The 21030-nt window shown below is 53.5% G+C and overlaps 1 protein-coding gene across 18 annotated transcripts in view; it reads right to left on the bottom strand.

Moving 5' to 3' along the window:
• Positions 1–21030, bottom strand: part of PTPRF (protein tyrosine phosphatase, receptor type, F) — a 378493-nt gene that overhangs the window by 15051 nt on the left and 342412 nt on the right. For 12 of the 18 annotated variants that reach the window (XM_014939281.1, XM_014939279.1, XM_014939277.1 and 9 more), the window contains 5 exons: positions 19191–19306; positions 15220–15252; positions 12137–12234; positions 4097–4220; positions 1900–2075 (listed from right to left, as the gene is read on the bottom strand). In XM_014939281.1, the coding sequence (XP_014794767.1) occupies positions 1900–2075; positions 4097–4220; positions 12137–12234; positions 15220–15252; positions 19191–19306 (547 nt within the window). The remainder of the gene's footprint in view (positions 1–1899; positions 2076–4096; positions 4221–12136; positions 12235–15219; positions 15253–19190; positions 19307–21030) is intronic. The other 6 variants (XM_014939286.1, XM_014939284.1, XM_014939283.1 and 3 more) reach the window with 1 other exon arrangement.

Below are 21030 nucleotides of genomic sequence, written 5' to 3' on the forward strand. Positions count from 1 at the left end.
TCTTCTCATTAGTGCTGGGGATGTGCCAAAGAGCCAGCAGGGCATGGGCAGGCAGCGTTGGGGAGTGAATGCTGGGGTCTGGCTCCCGTCGGGTCAGCCTAGAGCCCCTGGGCAGCATGCCCGGTCAGGCAGGCTGCCTGCAGCTTCTGAGAGGGCTCTGGTCACCCCTTGCCCATGACAGGGATTCAGAGTGCTGTTCCCGTCACCACAAGCTTGACTACACACACCACGTTTGGGACAGAAACCAATACTGCAGGAGGTAAGTGCAGGATGACATGACAGGGAGCGTGCTGGGGGGAGATAACGCGCGGAGCAGCAGCACAGGCGTCTCAAGCAAAGACAAATGCCTGTGGGGTCAAAGGAAACCCATTATCTTCAGGAAACACGCACCTTGGAGTGTCTTCCCATAACTAAGCAGCCCAGAAGTTAAGTGAGTCAGGACTCCAGGCATGGATTTACTTGGCAACCTAAAAGGGCTTTTCCTCATACTTCAAATATATGCTCCATCATTGAAATGTGAAGGCACAAAGAAGTCCCCATATGACCCGCACCTGCAGAGAGCAGTTGCTCAGCAGCCTCTGATCTTGCTTAGCCCATGTGCCAAGCCCTGAGATACAGGACAGGTCAGATTAATTTACCTCCCTGATTGGGCTGGGGTGGGTGACGGTGGCCATGGGACAGAGGAGGTAGGGCTGTGCAGCAGGAAGCACAGTGCAAAGCTGGGGTTGGATAGAGGCAGCTCATCTCTGAGGAACACTATTTTTCCCTAGAGGCTGTAGGGCATTTGTAGAGCCGGGGAAGCCCATGAACAAAGCCTATTTTTGTATATGCAGGAAAAGCAGATCTGTTTTGCCACGGTGATCGGTTGTTCCAGCTGCTTCCTCCCAGCCAGCGTGGGTTAGGACACCCCTGCGAGCATTTTGGTGCTAAAGCTTTGAAACAGAGGGACAGTATGCGGGCAAAAGTTCTAACTAAGCCCAAACTTGACAGTTTCTGCTTCTTAAGAACGAGCTTATTGGGCTAAAAATAACCAGTGCTTCACAGCTTGAGCGCACAGCCCCTTCTCCTGCCGTTGGCATGGCAACACTAAAATATTCTGCAAGTACAAATGCTCACCGCTAAAATTTTACTTTTAGGAACAAATTGAATCACGAGAGGCAGAAGCTGCCTCCTTGCTTGGGCAGGTTTTGCCTGAAGGGTGTATCTGGGCACGGGAGCACTTCGGTCACAGCTTACTAACTCCTCCTTCAGGGGCTGAGTGAGAACCTCTGTCATGAGACGCCACAAGCATCATCCGCAGCGAGGGCTCCTGTTCCTTCCTCTTCACATCACGCCTTCCCCACGGTTTGCAGGCAGCTTTGCATTTATTACATCAGAATATCTAATCTTGGCAGTATGAGCCGATCGTTTATACATGTTGTCATTGGACAAGGCACAAATTAGTCTTGCTATTGCAATGAGACCTCGTCAGCCATTCCCTTGCATCGCTAGAGATGCCAGGGCCCTGTCAGGCAGGATGCTGCTGATACCACCTACCCATTGCAGCTTCTCAGCTTCTGGGATGCAGCCCCCGGGCTTTCAGGGACTGTCAACACTCCCCATCTCAGAGCTTTCCTTTCTCCCTTTTGGTGTGAGTGATGTGAGGAGAGAAAGAATGGATGGGCATGCAGACATGCAGGCAAGACAGGGGTTAACAGGCAGCACAGAGACAGGAGGTTTTGCCACCCTTTTGACCCACAGGGATACACTTACAGGGCACTTGTTGCTGGGGTGCCTGCAGCAGTGAGCCACACCGCTGGACTTGCCTTTCCCTGGATGCCCTTATGTTGTAAAGTGTTCCCATCCCTCTCTCCTGCCCCCACCACCAGCTCCAGAAAAGGGAGGAAGCACACACTGTACCCTGGATTTCTCTTCCAGCCGGGTCATCATGACTATAGTTGCTGTTCTCTGCTCCCACACCATCCTCCAGAAGTCACTGAGAGTTTCTGGCAGAGGTCCCTGTGTGGCGATGTAGGCGTTCTGCTTCCGATACCCATCAATGTAATTGGCATTGATGTAATCACTGCCTGGGACCCCTGTGGAGAAAGAGGACAAAACATTAGTCCAGGGGCAGGCCACAACCCTGTGCCTACCGCTCTGCTTGGCCCTGCAGGCAGGGGAAGACAATGGCATGTCCACAAGGCTCTTAACAAGTCTCCTTTACAGGGTGATGCCAGAATCTCTCCCAGAGATCCTGCAGAGGACAGGGATGGTGCCTGAACAAAGAAAAACCCTTTGTAACTCCCACATTAATGCAACAAGCAGGCAGCACCAAAGCAGAGAGACAGCTGCCACCCGCACACAAAGGGAAATTCTAGGGAGGAATATTAAGGAGCTCGTTTGGCCCCAAGCAACTGATTGAAATAATTGTCTTAAATTCACCAGCTATTTGTTATGGTCCTACAGCACCTTTTACAAATGAAGCCGCTTCATTAGATTGTCTCTGCTAGCAGGGGATGTCAGGCAGGGATGTCCTCCCACCCCTCCTGCAGAGAGGAGTACTCCAGAGGAGCCGGAGCCCTTCTTCCCACCACCACTGAAACCCTCTTCAGTGCGAGACCCCCTCTCTGCTGCCTGCTGGCAGAGGCTGCTCCACTCCCACTTCGCCTCCACCACTTTAAGGAAAGGACTTTCTTGTAAAGGCCTTTAAAATGCAAACACACAGTTACTAAAATAAATGAGGCAAAGCAGAGGCCTGGGGCTGTGTTTCCAAACCCTGCTCAGCATGGGCTGCCCGGGCTGCAGGGGGGAAAGCAGCAGGAATCTCCTTGTCTCCCAAGGAGAGTGCATCTGCATTTCATTAGAGGAAGGAAGTAAATCTGGGGGTCTCCCCCTCGCCCTTTTGTCCTGCAGAATTTTCCACAGCCCCAGCAGTCTCCAGCAGAAACAAAGCGCTGGTGGCTCCTGGGGAGCAGCGGCAGCTGGAGTGAAGCGCCTGGCTCCCTTGGCATGGGTGGCAGGGACCTGGCAGGGTGGTTCGGGAACGGTTCCCAGGAAGACACAGACACTACTTACAGCAAGTGAGTCAGGCTGGAAAACAGGGATTCCCCCGTGTACTCACCCCACAGCTGTCTAAGAGGGTTTGGCCAGGAACAGGCACGCCAGCCCTTTCTTTGCATAGCTGCTGCTGCTGCTTAACAGGCCTTGCTGCCAGGGACTGTTTGGACCCCCCCTTCCTCCCTGGACCCCCTCCTCCTCCTGAAGAGGATGAGTGGTGCATTAGCATTAGAAAAGAATTTTCCATCCCAAGAAAAAGGACTCTAGTGACTGCAGGGCCACCTGTACACAAAGCCAGGCCCCAGCCTCTTCCCCAAGCAGGGGTGCATTGAATTAGCTGCATCTTCCTCATCCCCCATGAGCGGGCTCAGTTCTGGTGTGCAGAGCTGGGTGCTGATTTATAAACAGTGGGAAGGGGCAAGCCTGCGCTTTGGTACCTGCGCTCCAGCTCCTCTGCGTGCACGGGGACTGCAAAGCAGGCACTAAAAGCACATATTAGCCCAGGCTCCAGAGATGTGAGCCTGGTTCTTGGAGCCATCGGGGTCAGTGCTATGAACACCAGGGCCTGACGCACCTCCCATGGAGCACAGGGATGTGTGAAGCCTGATGTTCCAGGGGAAGGGACACCTCCCATCCTGTGCGGCTCTGGGCACTTGTTTGGGAGGAAACACTGACAAGTGCCAGAGGAGGATACGGGCCCTGCAGCCGTGCTGGGACAGAGGGTGGTAGGGCTAAGAGTGCCATGTCCCACGGAAGGCAGCTGAAGTCATACAGCAGGGCCAACAGTGAGAAGGGAGGCTGCTGGGACAGGCATCTCTGCTGGCACCAGCAGTAGCAAGAAGCAACCACACGGAGCATGCTGCTCCAGGAAAGCAGGGGCAGCTCTGCAGAGCCCTTCCACTCTTCTTGCCAGCATTTTGCTCACACCTTTCCTCGTGTTGATGTTGTATATGTTTCTTGGCGCTTGACCCTGCTCGACTGACAACAGGGAAAAAGACAGTCCCCTGCTACAGCCAAGTTCAGCTGTTTGCTGGGGTGCCCACTCCAGAGTCACTCTTACCATCGATGGAGGTCAGGATGACACGTGAATGGTCGTAGGCAATCACGTTTGCATAGCGGTTTTTCGGTTTATTCACTTCCAGGTTGGAGTTCTCCCAGGTGAACTGCTGCCCCGGATCAATGGACTGCAGAGAGAAGGAGAGGGAGGGAGTCAGGAGCGGTTACAGCACAGCGGGATGCTGCAGCACACGTGTGTTTCAGTCAGGAAATCTGTGTCTCCCTGCACACCTCTCCCCAGGCCAGACGAAGCTTCCATGGGTGTCCCCAGCAGCAGTGTCAAGCCAGACCGCACTGAAACCCAGTCCCCAGTGGGACCTGCCTCCTGTGACCTGCAGACAAAGCAGCCCTTCGCTAGGGCAGCCTGCTGCCTTCACCTCCACTCTCGCTGCCTGCTCATCCTTTCCTCTGGAGCTACCCATCAGCAGAAATTTGGTTTTATGCCAGGACTCCACAGAGACCTGACTGCGCAGTTCTTGACCTAGTGGTTTTATTAGCTGTTGAACTGCAGTGTCCTGAAATATAGCAAGCCCTGGGTGTCTTGTGCCCCAGGAGCTTTGGGTATTAGTGTCCTGCGAGACAGCCTATGAGCATTTGCCAGGGAATACTCATGAAAATTGATAGGTTACTATCCACTGCTCCAGCTACTTATGCAATGTAAACATCTCTCGTTTGAGTTAATAGAGTGACAAGGAACTATAAACCTGGAGAAGAGATGTGGTTATAAATCTTGCCCAAAGGCCCGCACGTTATGCCACTGCCTGAAAAGCACACATCCCCATCCCACCTGCCTCCTGGCCTTGCACACCCAACGCTTCTCCCATGAGCCATGCGCTGGTGCACCTGGTGTGCGGCTCCTCCACGGCCAGGCAGCCCCTTCCCAAAGCCTTTCCTGTCGTCTTTGTGCACAAAACAAGGGGAAAAAGGTCCATCCCCAAAGCACCACTCCGAGATGGGATGGCCTCTTTGGCTGAGAGATACATGAGGCACCCAGATAAGACAGCTGCCTCATGCAGGGACTTGCTCTGCACATGCAGCCCTGGGCAAGCCTGGGGCAGGCAGCTACAGCAGAAATTAGTCATCCCATGAATCCTCCCCCCCCCATCCTCAAATTACCAGCACAGTCAAAGTTTTCTTAAAATCATGCTCCAGCTCAGGGTCCCCGAAGCTTTGCTGGCCCACAGGCAAAAGTATTGAGCAAACAGGCCAGGGGAAGCACCGCATGTTATTCTCTGCGCAGGCATCCACGCTCATCGCTTGGCAGGGAGCCATGTCAGAAGGTTTCTCAGGCAGCAGAATGCCCACGAGTCTGTCAGCTCTGGATCAGCTGTGAGCAAAACGCTGAGCTGGGAAGCGCAGCTCCCTGACTGGGCTGACCTGAATGGCCCTCACGGCCCCTCTGCTCAGCCCCATCAAGCACCATCTGTGAGCAAGGTGACACCCGTCTGTGAGCAAGGTGACACCCATCGCTGTCCCCTGCTCTCCTGTGCTGCTGAGCAGGCACTTCCCAAGCAGCCAGCAGTGGGATGGAGCACAGGCACTACCCTCATCGCTGCACCAGCCCTGAGGGCTTCCCAGCACACGCAGGGCACGGGCCAGCGCTGTGCCAGGCGGCAGTCACTCGTCCCCACGTGTGGCCCACGCCACCAGCCCTCCCCGCAGGCAGACGGGCCAGCGCTGACGAAAACGCGCAGGAGGATGTGACATCACAGTGATGCTAATAGGTAGTTTGGGAAATGTAGGATGTAAATAGACATTTCCTACAGAAAACCTGTAATTTTCTATTATCAGCATAATAAGCAGGCAGCAGCAGCGCTCGGAGGCGCTGCAGCAGGGATGGTGGGAGTGGAGACCGCAAGCACCGCTTCTGGCTGGAAACCCACTGGCCTGGCTGCCACAGCCCCTCACACTCCTCTGCCCTGGCACAGAGACATCCCAGCGCAGCTCATGGCTCGCTGGGGCACTTCATTTCATTCAGGCACCTACATTTTGTTTTCAGGATCGGCTTCTCACTGAATCAAGCTCTTTGGATGCTCCCCTCCCTCAGCTGTGTGGCAGGGATGACTGCTGCCCACCTAATGGGCAACAGAAATGGTCAAAGGCATGAAAAAGTAAGTGGAACAAAATGTGTAAGGACTTTTCTGTTTGGAGTTAAAGAGGAGTGAGAGGGGTTTTGATACTGGTCTAATCAATCCAGAGCACACCGAAGGAGAAGCACAAACAGATAAGCTAAGGAGGAAAATTCACCAATAGCTATTAAGGACAGAACTAACAGTTCTTTTTCAAAAAGGTGGCCTTAGTCTGCACAGACAGCCCGTGCAGAGAGCTGGCCAGATGGTGATGGAGCTGAGACCAGCCCTGAAGACATGAGGGAGCATTTTCTTGCTGCTGAGGAGCAACCCGAGAAAGCAGTAGGGCTACTTGCACCCTGTGGACATTCAATCACTGCTGGCCACAGGTGGGTGCTGGAGCGAGTCCTCCCTTCACAGCGGAGACAAGGAGAGCTCGGTGCAGTTGTTCGCGCTCCATCTATGCTGCAAATCCCTGCCAAAAGGCTGCAGGGCTGCCCAAGCTGTGGGGTGCAGTGTGCTAAGCACAGCAAGTCTGCGTCCTGCCACAGTGGTGGAAAGGGTTATTTCCTGGGGGAGACAAGGCTGCCAAGAGCCCCCAGAACCGAAAAGAAGCGTCAAGGTGTTGCCATTAGGGTTAATTGCTTTGATGTGCAACGAGGATGTGCAGAAATGGTGTAATCATCAGCAGCCTCTTAAGAGGGCAAACAGGTGAGAAAGTCAGAAGTAATACAGCACCTGAGTGCAAAGAGGCTCTAATTAAATACTCCTGCAAATTAGTGACTCATTTAGAAGTAAAATGATTTAATTTAAAATCTGGTGATGAATTAATGTACACCTGTTCCCCCCTTTAAGGCAAACAAATGAGTAAATAAATGGGAGGATGATGGGCTGCTTGGAGAGTAGTTGAAGCCCTTACACGGAGTGGTGGTTGGCAAGTCTTGTCCCATCTCTGTAGGATGCTCTGCAGCCCTGGACTATGGCAGCACTGCCTCATCTCCCCACCCCGCTCCACAACTGCCTGGGCACTGGGAGTCTGCTCTTGTTCCTTCCTGGGGCTCACGGGAATCACTGCTTCAACCCAAAAGTTGATCAAAGTAACACTTTCAACTCATTCTTCCTAGAAAGCAGAAGGGCTGGGAAATTGGAAGGAAATGAGCCAGGAACAAACTTAAAAGCATCATGACTTTTAGTTTTGCTTTGCTTTAAAGTGACAGGGGAGATGTTGTAAGACAGCAAGCGCAAATTAAGGAATAGCCCAATTAGTAAAACTCCTCCTTCCCAGCGTGGAAGTGCAAGGAGCAATCTCTCCAAAGCAGCTCAGGGATCCCTGCTGCTACTGCCATCAACATAAAGACAGAGCCAGACCATCGAAACGGGATTGGAAAAAGGCTCCTTCCTCGACAGACTCGAGAGCACTTTACAAATGCCTTGAAAGCGTCCCTGGGTGCCAGTCTGTCTCTCAGATACAGTCCACCTTGGGTTTGCTGCTCCCCTTCCTCGGTGCAGCTCCAATATCCCCCTGCATGCAGAGTCCCTGCAACTGCCTCTGCTGCTGGCAGGCACGGGCAGGCAGACCTTTGGGACAGCCTGGCACCCCGGCTGGCCCTGGCTGTGGCAACCAAGGAGCTGGGCAGCCATGGCCCCGTGCTGTTCAGCAGCCCAGGCAGCTGCACAGGGACATGGGGAAGGGAAAGCACTCGGGCTGTGAGTGCTTCCCGGCCTCCTGTGAAATCAACCACATTAGCACAGGCATTGACCACTGTCAATCTACGCTGCGTCTCAAATGAGGACATAATGCGCTCCCAAATCAATCGCTGGCAGCACTTCAGCCTTATTATTCTTATTACCGGAACGTGAGTGCTGCGTGCCTGCCAGGCAGCTTCCCGATTAGCCCATTAAACCCACAACACATGGCTCCCCAGGTGCTATCTGGACCCCGGGTGCAGCACCTCCTGGGCTCACTGGACCCCAATCACCTCTCCCACCACCTAAGCTGCCTTGCCAGGGCTGTGGCGATGGGAGACGCAACGTCCTCGGTGGCTTCAAGGGACATGCAAGTGAACACGTGGTTTGAGCTGGTCAGCATGTTTCTATCCATACAAAACTGTGGGGAAGGGACTGCAGCCTCCCCATGGCACTGGGAAGCAAGAGCAGAGTCAAATCTCACACACAACCTAATGATTATCAAGGACCAACACACCGGGCGGTGGCACGCTGCCTGGCTCTCATCACCTCTAGCCTGCTCTGCACCCAGGGGCTGCCCACTGGAGGGACGTGATGAAGGGACTGGGCATGAGGAACAACGGCCACAAACTGTGGGAAGGTGGTGCAAGAGCTAGCCCAGAAGTGGCAACAGCCACAAGGGAGCAGGAACCAGCCCTGGTTGGTGCCATTGTGTCCTGTGTTTGCTAATAGCAACAAAGGGAAGAGCAGCACTCGGCTTGCTGGATCCTACAGTGAAAGTGCAAGATATGGCACGTGTGGTCACACTTGTTTGTACCAATGCAGGTACCCTCCATCTGAGGACAGCATCCTGCTTCATGTCCACACACTGCAGCGTGGGAAGGTGGCCCACAGGAGGAGCTCCAACACAGCGGCAGCGCCCGCCACAGCCTGCAGATAAATAATTAAGGGGCTCTGCCTCCCTTCTACTTATTTAATTCCATTAATCCCACACTGTAAATTCACTGTAGCTCTCACTGTACACTAAAAATGAAATACTCTCCTGGTGTGGCCGGGCCAGGAGCTGCTGCCAGCCCCTTGCACTCTGCTCCCCCCAGCTCTGCTCCGTGCCCAGGAGAGCGTGGTGGGGCTGTGCTATGCCCCACACCACAGCAGCCACCAGCAGTTAACTGTGCCTGCAGCCAGCTCAGCTCCCAGCACCTCTCCTGTCGCACCAGTGGTACCAGCAGGTCCAGTTGGGATTGCTCCCTGCCCATTAGGGTGAGGAATTAACCCACAGCCAGTGCACAGCTCTCTCCGTGCTGGCTTTATTGCTCAGGCTATTTGGCCAGGTGGGCTGGCAAACTGGTGTGAGCAATATTATTTGTTCTCTGACCTGCAGGAATGGAGGCCAGACGGCTCCGAGAAATCTCTGCCACCTTCCTGTTCCCTTCCCAGGCGTGCGGGGAGGTGCTGACAGGTCTTGTTTTGTGTTACCTGTGTCTAGGTTACCCTGCTATTGCTTGCACAACCAAGACAAGCGCCAGACTGATGGCTCTGGGCAGCTGGCCTCGATGGTTAAAAGTGCTGTTAAATATTTGCTCTCTGCCTGGGGTGCCACTGCTCCTGGAACGTGAGCCATCTATAAACAGCCCTGCGCACCATGGAGATGTTAGGCTGCTAGACCGCTCTGCAAAAACACTTAAAATGCAACAATTCCAAAGCACAGCCAAACAGCAAATGGGCCTTGGGGGTTCACTTGTGATGCCTTTGTCCCTCGGCTCTCCCTGCTCAGCCCTGCTATGCCCAAGTCCCACAGCATGAGCACACCACAGGGAAACAGGGTCTGTGCCTCCATCTTTTGAAGCGCTGGGTCACCACTCAGCTCTGAGTCGGTCCGGGGCTCACACAGTCCCAGGGAGAGTTCTGGGACTGTATCATCCCTCCATGACTGCAATTGTACAGAATTTGGCGAGCTGTGGCTCTCTGCTTCTCCCCACGCTGGGGAGCACAACTCCCGCAGGGGCTGCACAGCCCACTCCTCTCCCACCTCCGCTATTTCCGCATGCGAGCTGCAGTTTCCCTTACTCAGCAACACATGCCGTGCCCATCCTGCCCTCCAACCACAGGCCCCAAAGAGAGCTGCTGCCATGCCAAACCTGCACACACAGCATGCACAGGGACCGCAGCAATCCTGCACAGGCAGCTGCCGATCTCTGCAAACTCAATCCAGGATTTTTCCCACTGGCATCTCAAATGGGAAATGACTGTACTGATCCCCACATGCCAACAAGGGGCAACCAATTCTGCTTTGGGGTCTATCCTAGTATTAAACACCCTATAAGCCTGTCATGTTCAGTAATTTCTAGCTGATGAGGAGTCAAATGCAGCAGAATCCAGGGGAAAAAAAAAATTACATGCAACAATCAGCTACTTAATAGCTGCTTCAACGTGAAAAGTACAACTGATTGGTGCTCTCAACCAGCCATGATATTCTAAAGAAAGAGAAATGAGAAGAGAGAGGCTCATGAAAACAGCTAAGAGAATTTACTTAATGCTCATTTTCCCCCGAATCAGTTCCCACAGCTCAGTATTACGCCTCAGGCTCCAACCAGCACAGGCCAGTGTGAGGATGGGAGTGGGCAGACACCGGGTCCTGCCGAGTCCCCCCTGCAGCAGAGGCACGGTCTGCCTGTGGCGCAGTGGACAGCCCTGCTTAACATTTCAGCTGGACTCCTAACAAAAGGCCCAGGGCAGACAGATATGGCTGCATACTTTGGCACCGCTGGCAGGACACAGACGATAACTATCACACAGGTAACTGCAAGGGAAGCACATTATTTCTCCAAACATCTCCCAAGTTATGATGCAATGCTGTAGCTGGTGAAAGCTCAGCTTCTCTCTGGTCGAGACAGCAGTATGCAGAGGGATGGTAAAACCCTCCACCTGGCATCCTGAAGCAAAAAGGAGCTCTGCGTCTTCCTCAGATACATGCAGCACACCCTTTGAACTAGCTGGAATCGGTCCCTTACCTTCTCAGCACAGAGATCTGCTTTCCCTTTCCTGGCATATATAATCCTACCTCATGGGCAAATGTTCTGATCTCATCTCATAAATCAGTGTAGGTATGCTGCAGGAAGGGGAGGCCACAGGCACAGGCAGATAACAATTCAAACAGAAGTGATAACACATGCAAAGGACACTTCCCAAATTTATTCCCTTTTTAATACCAGTAGGGGGCTTATTTACAAGTCCCCTGAAGCTCAAGAGGGTCCTGCATGTAAGCACAGGAAAACATATATCCTGCCGCTGCTGATCTCATGGTTGAACAGGAACTTTCCCCAACTTCACAAGTTTTCAACCTAATCATCAAGCCCAGAGAGTGGTGAGAAAGGCAAGGCAGCCCTCCTGCAGGTCAGTCCCTTCCCCTCCATGTGTGCAGCCCTCTTAGCAAGTTGTCCTCAGGGTAGGACGGGAATGGAGTGGGTTGGGCTGGGAGAAGTGCAATGCAGGACTGAGGGGGTTCATCAAACACCTTGTGTGCGCCCATATGTGTAAGAAAAGGCAGCATCGGTGGCGGGTGCGGATGGTACCTACCCGGGGGCTCCACCGGAGACAGGGAGGAGGGTGGGAGTGTGATTCATCAGTGCAGGGGAGGTTGCAGCTCAGGACTGCAGGGCACAGGCAAGGAGAGCTCCATGCAGGGAGGGGAGCTGGGACTGCTCCATGGGAGCGGGATGTCAGCAGAGCTCCCGGTGACAGAGATGCTGAATGGCACAGGCTAATGGCAGCACAGTCCAGCAGCGTGCGGAGGGACAGCAGGTCAGGAAAGCAGGAATGAAATCCCAAATGCCTGTTTGTCAGCAGCGGAGGATGGTGCAGAAAGCAAAAGCTTTGGATGCAGGTGGAAGTGAAGGGGCATGGGATGCTGTGGACTGAAATACCTCGGTCAATCTGCATGGAGAGCAACCCTGGCAGAGCAAAACAACCCAGTGAACAGCACCATTCCAGGCGGGTAGACACGAGCTCCCACTCACTCCTAAGACCGTAACCACGGTGGGAGCATGGAGGGCTGCTGCGCCTGCAGCTGCAAGGCCTTTTCCTGGTACAAGCCATGCTCCAACTGCTCAAGGCGAGTTCCCACCACTCTGGGGCTGGCAGGGAGAGCTGGCAGAATCCCAGGCCTGGCCTGGGGCCCGCGTTGGCGATGCCGGTGCGGGGGAGGCACAGCTCAGCTTTCAAGCTCTCTCCGCTGGGGGTCCTGGCCAGCATCGCTCTGCCCCCAGCGCCCGGCGGGCTCTCACGCTCACCTCGTACTCCTGGGAGAACTTCAGCCCGTCGTTGGCTTTCAGCCTGTCGATGTTGTCTGCGAGGTCCGTCACGGGGATGGGGGGGTGGTCACGCATGCCTGCGAGCAAGAGAAGGAGGGAGGAGGGAGAGGAGAACAGTTATGGCTCTGCAGGGCGGAGGAAGGCTGGACAACAGTATGTGCACGGCAAACCCGAAAGGTGGGCGCAAGGCGGACATGTGTGAGTATGTGAAGCGCCGGGCGGAATGGATGGGAAGTCGGCGAGATCACAGGGCATGCTGCACGCACTCTCAGAGCACACGGTTCGGTGAAACGAAAAGGAAGGTGATGTGCAGAATGTGCATGACCGGGTGAGCATGCTCGGACAGTACAGCCACCGGGCACACAGAGCAGGCCACGCAGCGGGCAGGGGCTCGGGCAAGCCCCTGGTAGGAACAGGCCGAGGAGACGCTGTCAACGCGCTTCCCGGGCTCCCGCACGGGCTGAAGTTGAACACACTGATTCTCTGGTGCTCTCACCACCGAGGGCTGAGGCTGATCCTCTTGCTTACCCCTAACAACGGCATTAGCCAAAAAGAAACTCGCCCAGACCTGCACCAGTGGAAACCTCTGTAGCATACGTGTACAGCATTTTGGGTAGGCAGATGCTGCCCCAGCCCCTGGGGAGCTAGAGAAAGATGAGAAGAGCCCCATGGAGGAAGAGCTGCTCCCCTGGTCTGAGATTGCACAACTTTCCGAGAGCTGAGGAGCAGCTCTGCCTGCAGCTGTGTAACTCAGTGCTTTTCAGTGGCGCTCCAGAGGCAGAGCCACCTTCAGGGCCCAAAATCCAGCTCCACTGGGCTGGCTCGTGCAAGGCACCACGTGCAGTGACATGCCCTACAGCAGCTTCTGGAAGGCTGCTGCGAGCTGGGATGCAGCTCAAGCCATGGCAGAAGCCTTGCCCTGTCTAAAGCAGGGATGCACAGTATGGCTCATCCTGGGCACAGCCCAAGCCCTGCTCAGGGGATAGGCCTGGAGGAGGGGGGTGCCACAGGTACTGCACAGGGGATAGATACTGTGGGGGTACGGGTGGGACCGGAAGGAGCCCTACTGGGGCCCTGGGACTAAGGACTCTACCATCACAATCTCTTTCTCTGAAGCTGAGATGGTGAATTGGCAGCAATGTGGCTGTGAAACATCTCATTCAAAGCCTGGCTTATCCAAATCCCAAGGCTCGTGACTCCATCGGCTGCTCTGTGGCTTTCCCAGAAACCCCACGTGGGTCATGATGATTATTAATAGGCTGAAGCTGTTGATTCACACCCAGGGAGACAAGCTGGAGCATGGCCAGGAGCTTCTCGATTGCTCAGGAGCCTGAATGCTGCCACAGATGGCAGTGATGGGCCACTGAGGTGATGGAGCAGTCCCCAGGCTGGGTAGGTGCATTTTACTCAGTGGTGACAAGTCACTAGGTGGTAACAGGGAAGCGTTACACCACAGCTGCTGCACAGCAGGGCTCCTCACACCTCTGCCAAAAGCATCTAACGTTGCTGCATATAGGCAAGACCCGATCCAACACATACACGTCCGTCTATGCTTTGACAGTGCAGAGCAATCCACGGATGGCCTGAGAGCACACAGACAGACGGAGAAGGAAAGATCCCTTTTCTGCCTCGTGCTGAGGTCCTCCTGCAAATGATCCTCTGTTTGCCACTTCACCCATCAAGATCCCCAAGGTGGCTGAGCAGGCCCACAAAGACGATGCTGATTTCTGCACAATTTGCTCATTGGTGCCAGAGCCAGTGCTCCAGAGACTGTAGCTCAGGAGCAGCCTTTGCAGTGCAGAGCTGCTACCGATGAGCAACTGAATGAGGAGGACAGCGTGGGACCAAGGCAGAAGTGTGAGGCTGGAAGAAGAAAGAGGTTGGAACACAGCCACAGTACGTGCTTATCCCAACATGGTTGTGTATGAAGTCCAGCAGAGCCATGGACTACAGCAGAGCTGCAGATGCTCATCTCTGCTGAGAAATACAAGGGGGGAGGTCTCTCCAAACTTCAGTTTTGCTGAAGGAGCATTGCAGCAACAAAGGAGCTGCAAGAACAGATGGGGATCAAGAGGTGGTTGGTATCCCATTATGGTGAACCTAGAACCACTGACAGTGTAGGGCAACACAGAGGAGATTTGTACACACTACCTGGACTTCTACATGCTCTTCCAATGACTCTGGCAAGAGGACAGTGAGCTCTTCACCAGGCTAGAGGGCTCAGGGGTCTCACAATGTCTGCAGGGCTGCAGACTGCAAAGCCCTTGGCTCTGCTCCTGGGCTAAGCACCTGTCCTACATCTCCCATTCCTGTGTGCACACACAGATGCCTTGTACATCGAGCAGCAAGGAGGACTTTTTATGGTTGTTTGAGAGTGAACCCGAAGCTTGTATGACAAGAGACAAAGGGGAAGTTAAACCCCTAGTTCTGGTACCACTCTATCCAACCTGCTAGAGCAGTAAGTCCCTCTGCTCTGTGCCTGGGACTCTGGTGCCAACACTGCCAAGCCGACCAACTGTATGGCAGTTCAGTTCAGTTCAGTTCAGCATCCCTTGGCATCTGTTCTGCCTAACTTTATGGCACAGGTGACCCAGCCTGGGGATGCCAGTTTGTCTGGGGTAGAAGGAGTGTGTGTTCAACCACCGGGCTGCAGAGCACCCTTCAATTTGTCCATTAGGGGCTTTTAGCTCCCCACCCTCTCCAGAATGGCCCCGTGCAGGGCCAGCTGCAGGCTGGGTGCCATGGCAGAGCCTGCCATGCCACTGCGAGGGGTCAGGAGGCCTGGGAGCAGGCGAAGGGCTGCTGCAGGCGCCTCCTGGCAGCCCAGCACCTGGGGCTTTCCCTTCTGCACTGTGCTGTGGTGAGCTGCTGTAGTGCCGTGCAAACAGTACCCGAGCTTGGCCCCACACATCATGTCAGAAAGTGAAATCAGTGCCGTTCTACAAGTCTGCAGTGAGTGAGGGTGACCTTCATGACATTGAAACAAAAATTACGGAGACGAGAGAGAAAGGGAAAGAAAAAGCAAAAGGTGTCGAAAGATAAATACAGGAGTTAAAACTAACTTGAGACATTCGGGCAACTGGGGACACTGGCACCTGCAAAGAAAAGAAACGGGGCAAGAACAGAAATCCCATTAGCCTTTAGTCATCATCGCAGAGGTTCAGAAATGGAGAGACAAAGAGATGAAGATGCAAAGGGAAGCACCATCTGCCACAGCACCGGGAGCCTCCCTCCTGCACAGGACCAGCTGCCCGGCCTCAGGGGCTCTCTACAGCTGGCCAATACCCACTGGGCTTTTGGCTCTGGCCACTGCCATCCCCTGATGCTGATAAACACATGGAGCTGGAGCTACTCGCAGGGGAGTGAGCGCACAGGTCTTCATCTGATGCCAAGAGCTACACTTCTCACTGCACACCACTGCCTATGGCCCCATCCCCAAGGGGAGCCAGCAAGGGCAGGTGGATGGCAGGTACAGGGGACATCAGTGCTGCTTGGTGGCCAGAAGAACTGCACTCAGCCCCAGCAACCTCTGCTCAGTGCCCCTGAGCCTCCAGTTTGCGTCCAGCTCATCAGCAGTGCAACTCAGCCTCATTTCATGGCGTATTGGGACACTGCCCGGTCCCGTATCCTCCCAGCGACTTGGCACAGTGGTACATTAGTACAGGGAGGCTGACAGTGGGGGAAATGACCCTTGTCTGAAGTAAAAACCACAAAAATGAGAAAGCTTAATATTTAATAACAGTAGCCCAATTAATTATGCATTAAACAAGTTTTCCCTGCTCAGCACACTCCAGCGGGGAGACCAACTACTGAAGTGTGCAGGGCTGGTGGCCAGCACCTCTTGTCAACGTATCCACGCAGCACTGCCTCGACCTCGGGTGGGTGACACGGGCAACAGCATGGGCCCATGGGGCTTGATGGCTTTCATGCCTCCTCATTAATGAGGACAAGCTCGTCAGGAGCTGGAACAGTCACTTCCAGCTGCATAACACCCACTTCTGCCTCACAGAGCCTCACAAATGATGCAGGGGGGAGGAGGACACAGTTCTGTCACTTGGTGGGGGAGCGCTGGCTCACAGCATCCCAGGGCACTGCTGCTGTCTCTGTAGTGAACTTTGGGTTGTTTTTGTCTCTCCAGAGAGCTCTGCAATCTTACCAAAAGAGACAGTATCTTTGGCTTATCCTTAGGCACAGGCAGGAAAAGAGGATTTCCTGGACCACTCCTCTCTGATGGCAGCTCTTGTCTGTTCCTACAGCTCTAGTAAGAGATGCCCTCATTGCAAACACTCCAATCTCTTCTTGATGATGGGAGCAGATGCAAGCCTGACCTTCTCCATGTCATGTAAACCACAAGCATACAGCAAAGATGGCTCTTGTGTCCCTGGGCAGCAGAGATGTCACAGAAGCCTGTCCCCATGCACAGGTGCCCTGGAGCAGCTCAAGGAGCTGCATGCTGTTGCTGACTGTGTATGACCCCCCTCACCTAGCACTGCTGCTAGTGATGAGCCTGTTGAGATGTTCTTCCTCTAGTGTGGGTGCCTTCTTTGCTCCCCACAGCATTTTCCTCCCATGCTGCAATACCACACTGGTCTGTGTTGTGGCCAGTCAATGCACCAGGTCTGCTGGCAACTGCCAGGCTGTTGCTGTGTCCTGCCTGTGAGATCTGCTACCAGTCCTGCCTGTGAGATCTGCTACCAGTCCTGCCTGGGAGATGCACTAACTATGGATCTGTGACAGCTGCTCTGGCACAGAGGGAGAAGTGCTGCTGAAACCCACCCCAGGTCTGAACCAGACTGCTGTGAACTTCTCTTACCCTCCCTCCTGGACACAGCAGGTTTACATCAGGAAATGGTCCTTTCAAAACTCTCCTGTTAGATGAAAGCTCTTAGATGAATGAGCAGCAGGAGGAAAAGGAAAGTAGGTTACAGACCAGGAAGAGCTGCAAGTTAGAAGACAGCTGTATGTGCCTCATTTATTGCAGAACTGCTCCTTCCATCACAAAAGCCCAAGTGCTCCCCCACTTCATATAGGACTTGGGCTCTCTGAAAGGCTCTGAATAAGCTGGGGTGAGCCTGTCTCTGATTGCTACAACGACAGGTACTGTGCTTTCAGTGCCATTAGGGACGTACAGACACAAAGCAGCAGCACGAGACCTTTCTGTAGTGCAAAGTAGAGTTGCCTCCATGGGCTGGCAAACCAGCTACATCCCGAGGTACCAGAGGCCAGTGCAGGCATGACGAGATGCTCTGCAGCAAACAGTTGTATGCAGAAAGCAACAGCTGTTACCGAACTATCATCCTCTGCACTGAGACCACTGTGACCAGCAGTGCCCTTCCCTGGGCCACAGCAGTGACTGGGGAGCAACGTAGGCTGCTTCTCTTTGGCCTTAGCTGAGCAGAGCAGGAAAGTCAGCACACAGAAGATCCTGGGACAAAGGTGCTGGGACACCCTCAGCAGTACAAGGGCTCTCTGTACCTCCTGATCCTCCCAGTGGCAGCCCCTGTGGCCAGCACTGCACCAGTGGTGCTCAGTGCTGAAATCTCAGCCTGGTCCGAGCCAGCGCAGGAGCTGGGAGCAATGCAGATGCCGGCACTGGTGAGCTCTCCCAACTCTGCATGGAGGCTTCTCCTGGCTCAGGACAACTGCAGTGAGCTTCATATAAGGTCTGACATACACACCACACACTAGGTTGTCCCCCACCCAAGTTCCCCAGCCTGGTGTGCCAGCAGTGACAGGGCCAGGGAGAAGGATCTGCAGATCAGAGAGTGAACACCTGGGTATCCTTGGTGTAAGCCCGCTCTGTGTCACTGTGACGGAGATGCACTAACTATGGATCTGTGACAGCTGCTCTGGCACAGAGGGAGAAGTGCTGCTGAAACCCACCCCAGGTCTGAACCAGACTGCTGTGAACTTCTCTTACCCTCCCTCCTGGACACAGCAGGTTTACATCAGGAAATGGTCCTTTCAAAACTCTCCTGTTAGATGAAAGCTCTTAGATGAATGAGCAGCAGGAGGAAAAGGAAAGTAGGTTACAGACCAGGAAGAGCTGCAAGTTAGAAGACAGCTGTATGTGCCTCATTTATTGCAGAACTGCTCCTTCCATCACAAAAGCCCAAGTGCTCCCCCACTTCATATAGGACTTGGGCTCTCTGAAAGGCTCTGAATAAGCTGGGGTGAGCCTGTCTCTGATTGCTACAACGACAGGTACTGTGCTTTCAGTGCCATTAGGGACGTACAGACACAAAGCAGCAGCACGAGACCTTTCTGTAGTGCAAAGTAGAGTTGCCTCCATGGGCTGGCAAACCAGCTACATCCCGAGGTACCAGAGGCCAGTGCAGGCATGACGAGATGCTCTGCAGCAAACAGTTGTATGCAGAAAGCAACAGCTGTTACCGAACTATCATCCTCTGCACTGAGACCACTGTGACCAGCAGTGCCCTTCCCTGGGCCACAGCAGTGACTGGGGAGCAACGTAGGCTGCTTCTCTTTGGCCTTAGCTGAGCAGAGCAGGAAAGTCAGCACACAGAAGATCCTGGGACAAAGGTGCTGGGACACCCTCAGCAGTACAAGGGCTCTCTGTACCTCCTGATCCTCCCAGTGGCAGCCCCTGTGGCCAGCACTGCACCAGTGGTGCTCAGTGCTGAAATCTCAGCCTGGTCCGAGCCAGCGCAGGAGCTGGGAGCAATGCAGATGCCGGCACTGGTGAGCTCTCCCAACTCTGCATGGAGGCTTCTCCTGGCTCAGGACAACTGCAGTGAGCTTCATATAAGGTCTGACATACACACCACACACTAGGTTGTCCCCCACCCAAGTTCCCCAGCCTGGTGTGCCAGCAGTGACAGGGCCAGGGAGAAGGATCTGCAGATCAGAGAGTGAACACCTGGGTATCCTTGGTGTAAGCCCGCTCTGTGTCACTGTGACAGAGAAGGCACAGAACTGCTAGTGGGAAGCACTGCAATTCCTTCTCTGTCATGGGGACCTGATGAAGGAGAACTGGAGGAGGTGGGGTGCAAGGGTTTTAGCTGCTTTTTACCTGGAGTCTGGTAGTTGAGTCGTCTCATCTCAACCGGGTCAGAGGAGTGGGCCAAGAGCGAGTCCTTCAGACCGATGGAGTGCTCATCCTTGGAAGAGGGGGAGTGTGCCCTTTTCCTATGGACAGAGAGGACAGAGACAAGCAGGTGAGGTCTGGCAGAGACCACCATGAACCACCGTGGGAAGGAGTCTGGGTCCCTGTGTCCCAGACACCTAGCTCCATCCCAGGCTCCCTGGGGCTCTGGGCAAGTCACATCTTCTTCCGTGCCTCCAATTTCCCATTTATGAAACAGGAAGGATCATATGTAAGCGGTGGCAGAGGTCTGATTAGTGAGGCACTTTGAAATATGATGCGCTGTGTAATATTTATTAGAGAACAAGCAGATAGATGCAAGATGTTGTTTCCTTTTACTCTCTCTAGGAACTATTTCCTGTAGTGGAAGGATATAATAAATTTTTTTTTCAAGTATTAGAAATATTTAAATATAGAATGCTGTAATATAATAGTGTAAAGGCTCTTCAGGGTGTGTTTTATTGGGCCATTAATACATGTCTTGAATGGTTGAAGGCACCCAAGGCGTGTATTAATGGAACAATAAAATACACTGTTGTCTCTTCATGCTATATTTATGCCTACAGCAATGCCACCACCTCAGGCTCTTGCTGGAATTCACAGGCAGAGCAGGGACAGATCCAATCAAAAAGTGGACAAGTGAATATTAAGGAAAATCTAATACTGCAAGAAGGGTTTCTAGCAATTCTTTAAGTCCCACTTCTTGCTCTTATATTACAAATATAGTGGAAACACCCATGCAGAGGGGTGTTGGGCAGGAGCAGGACAGCAGTAGTAGCTTCTCTGTCTGTGCTGACCCTGACCCTTTGCCAATGTGCTGAGCATGCAGCAATTCACAGAGACTTTGTCTTTTGGCTACAGCCCCCAAATGGATTTTGCCTGATGGTGAACCCCTCTGCTGACCTGGGAGCGGGGTTTTCTGGGAGAGAGGAAGCTACTTCACTGCTAGTCCACACGAATGCTAGCACATTTACCATCCTGCAAATTGCAACAGAAGCCTCTGATTTCTACCACTTTGTGTGGCATTTCAAAGCACTCTGAAGGGTTGCCAGGCTCTGCACAGAGGCAGCTGCATCTCTGGATGGTGGTGACCCTGATCCATGTGTGATTAGGAATGCTCTGCACAGGCACAGGGCGCTATCACTTCCACAGGGAGCTGTGCATGCTGGGCTGGCACTAGGGAGAAGAAATTAGGGAAAATTTAGCGCATTAATCACAAGTGAAACCTGCATTCCTGCTGTGGCCCAGAGTGTGAGCAAGCTCCATCTGCAGCCTGTGGCTGCATCAAACACTGGAGTTGTTCAGTGGGGAGGACCAGCTTGTGAGCCTTTGAGTCATCTCAACATCTCAGAAGCCTTCTAGCTGCCTGGACCGAGACAAAAGAGCTGAAGGACTGAGAGCATTGATAGAAAGAAAGGAAAATACACAGCAAACAATTAAAGTAGTGTTTCTCCTATCAGGAGCACAGCAGGATGTACCATGTGCTACTGTGTACCAGTCCCTGAGCCCTTGAGCAAAGTGGCCCAGCTTTTCTGGGGAATGGGCATAGCACACAATTAATGTTTGTATCTCTCATTAGCCTAATCAGGACAACTGCTAAACAAACCTTCAGATCCCAAGCTATCCTCTGCTATTCAGCTTCAATCCATTCCCATTGAAGATTTGACACTGTGAATATGCTGCACGGACACCTTTGAGAGAAAGTGCCTCCAAAGAGAAGGTGGACAGCTAAAAACCTGTAGGATAACAGCATCGCTCCGAGCACACA

Source organism: Calidris pugnax, unplaced genomic scaffold, assembly GCF_001431845.1.
Source record: "Calidris pugnax isolate Ruff unplaced genomic scaffold, ASM143184v1 scaffold18, whole genome shotgun sequence".
NCBI classification, from domain to species: Eukaryota; Metazoa; Chordata; class Aves; order Charadriiformes; family Scolopacidae; genus Calidris; species Calidris pugnax.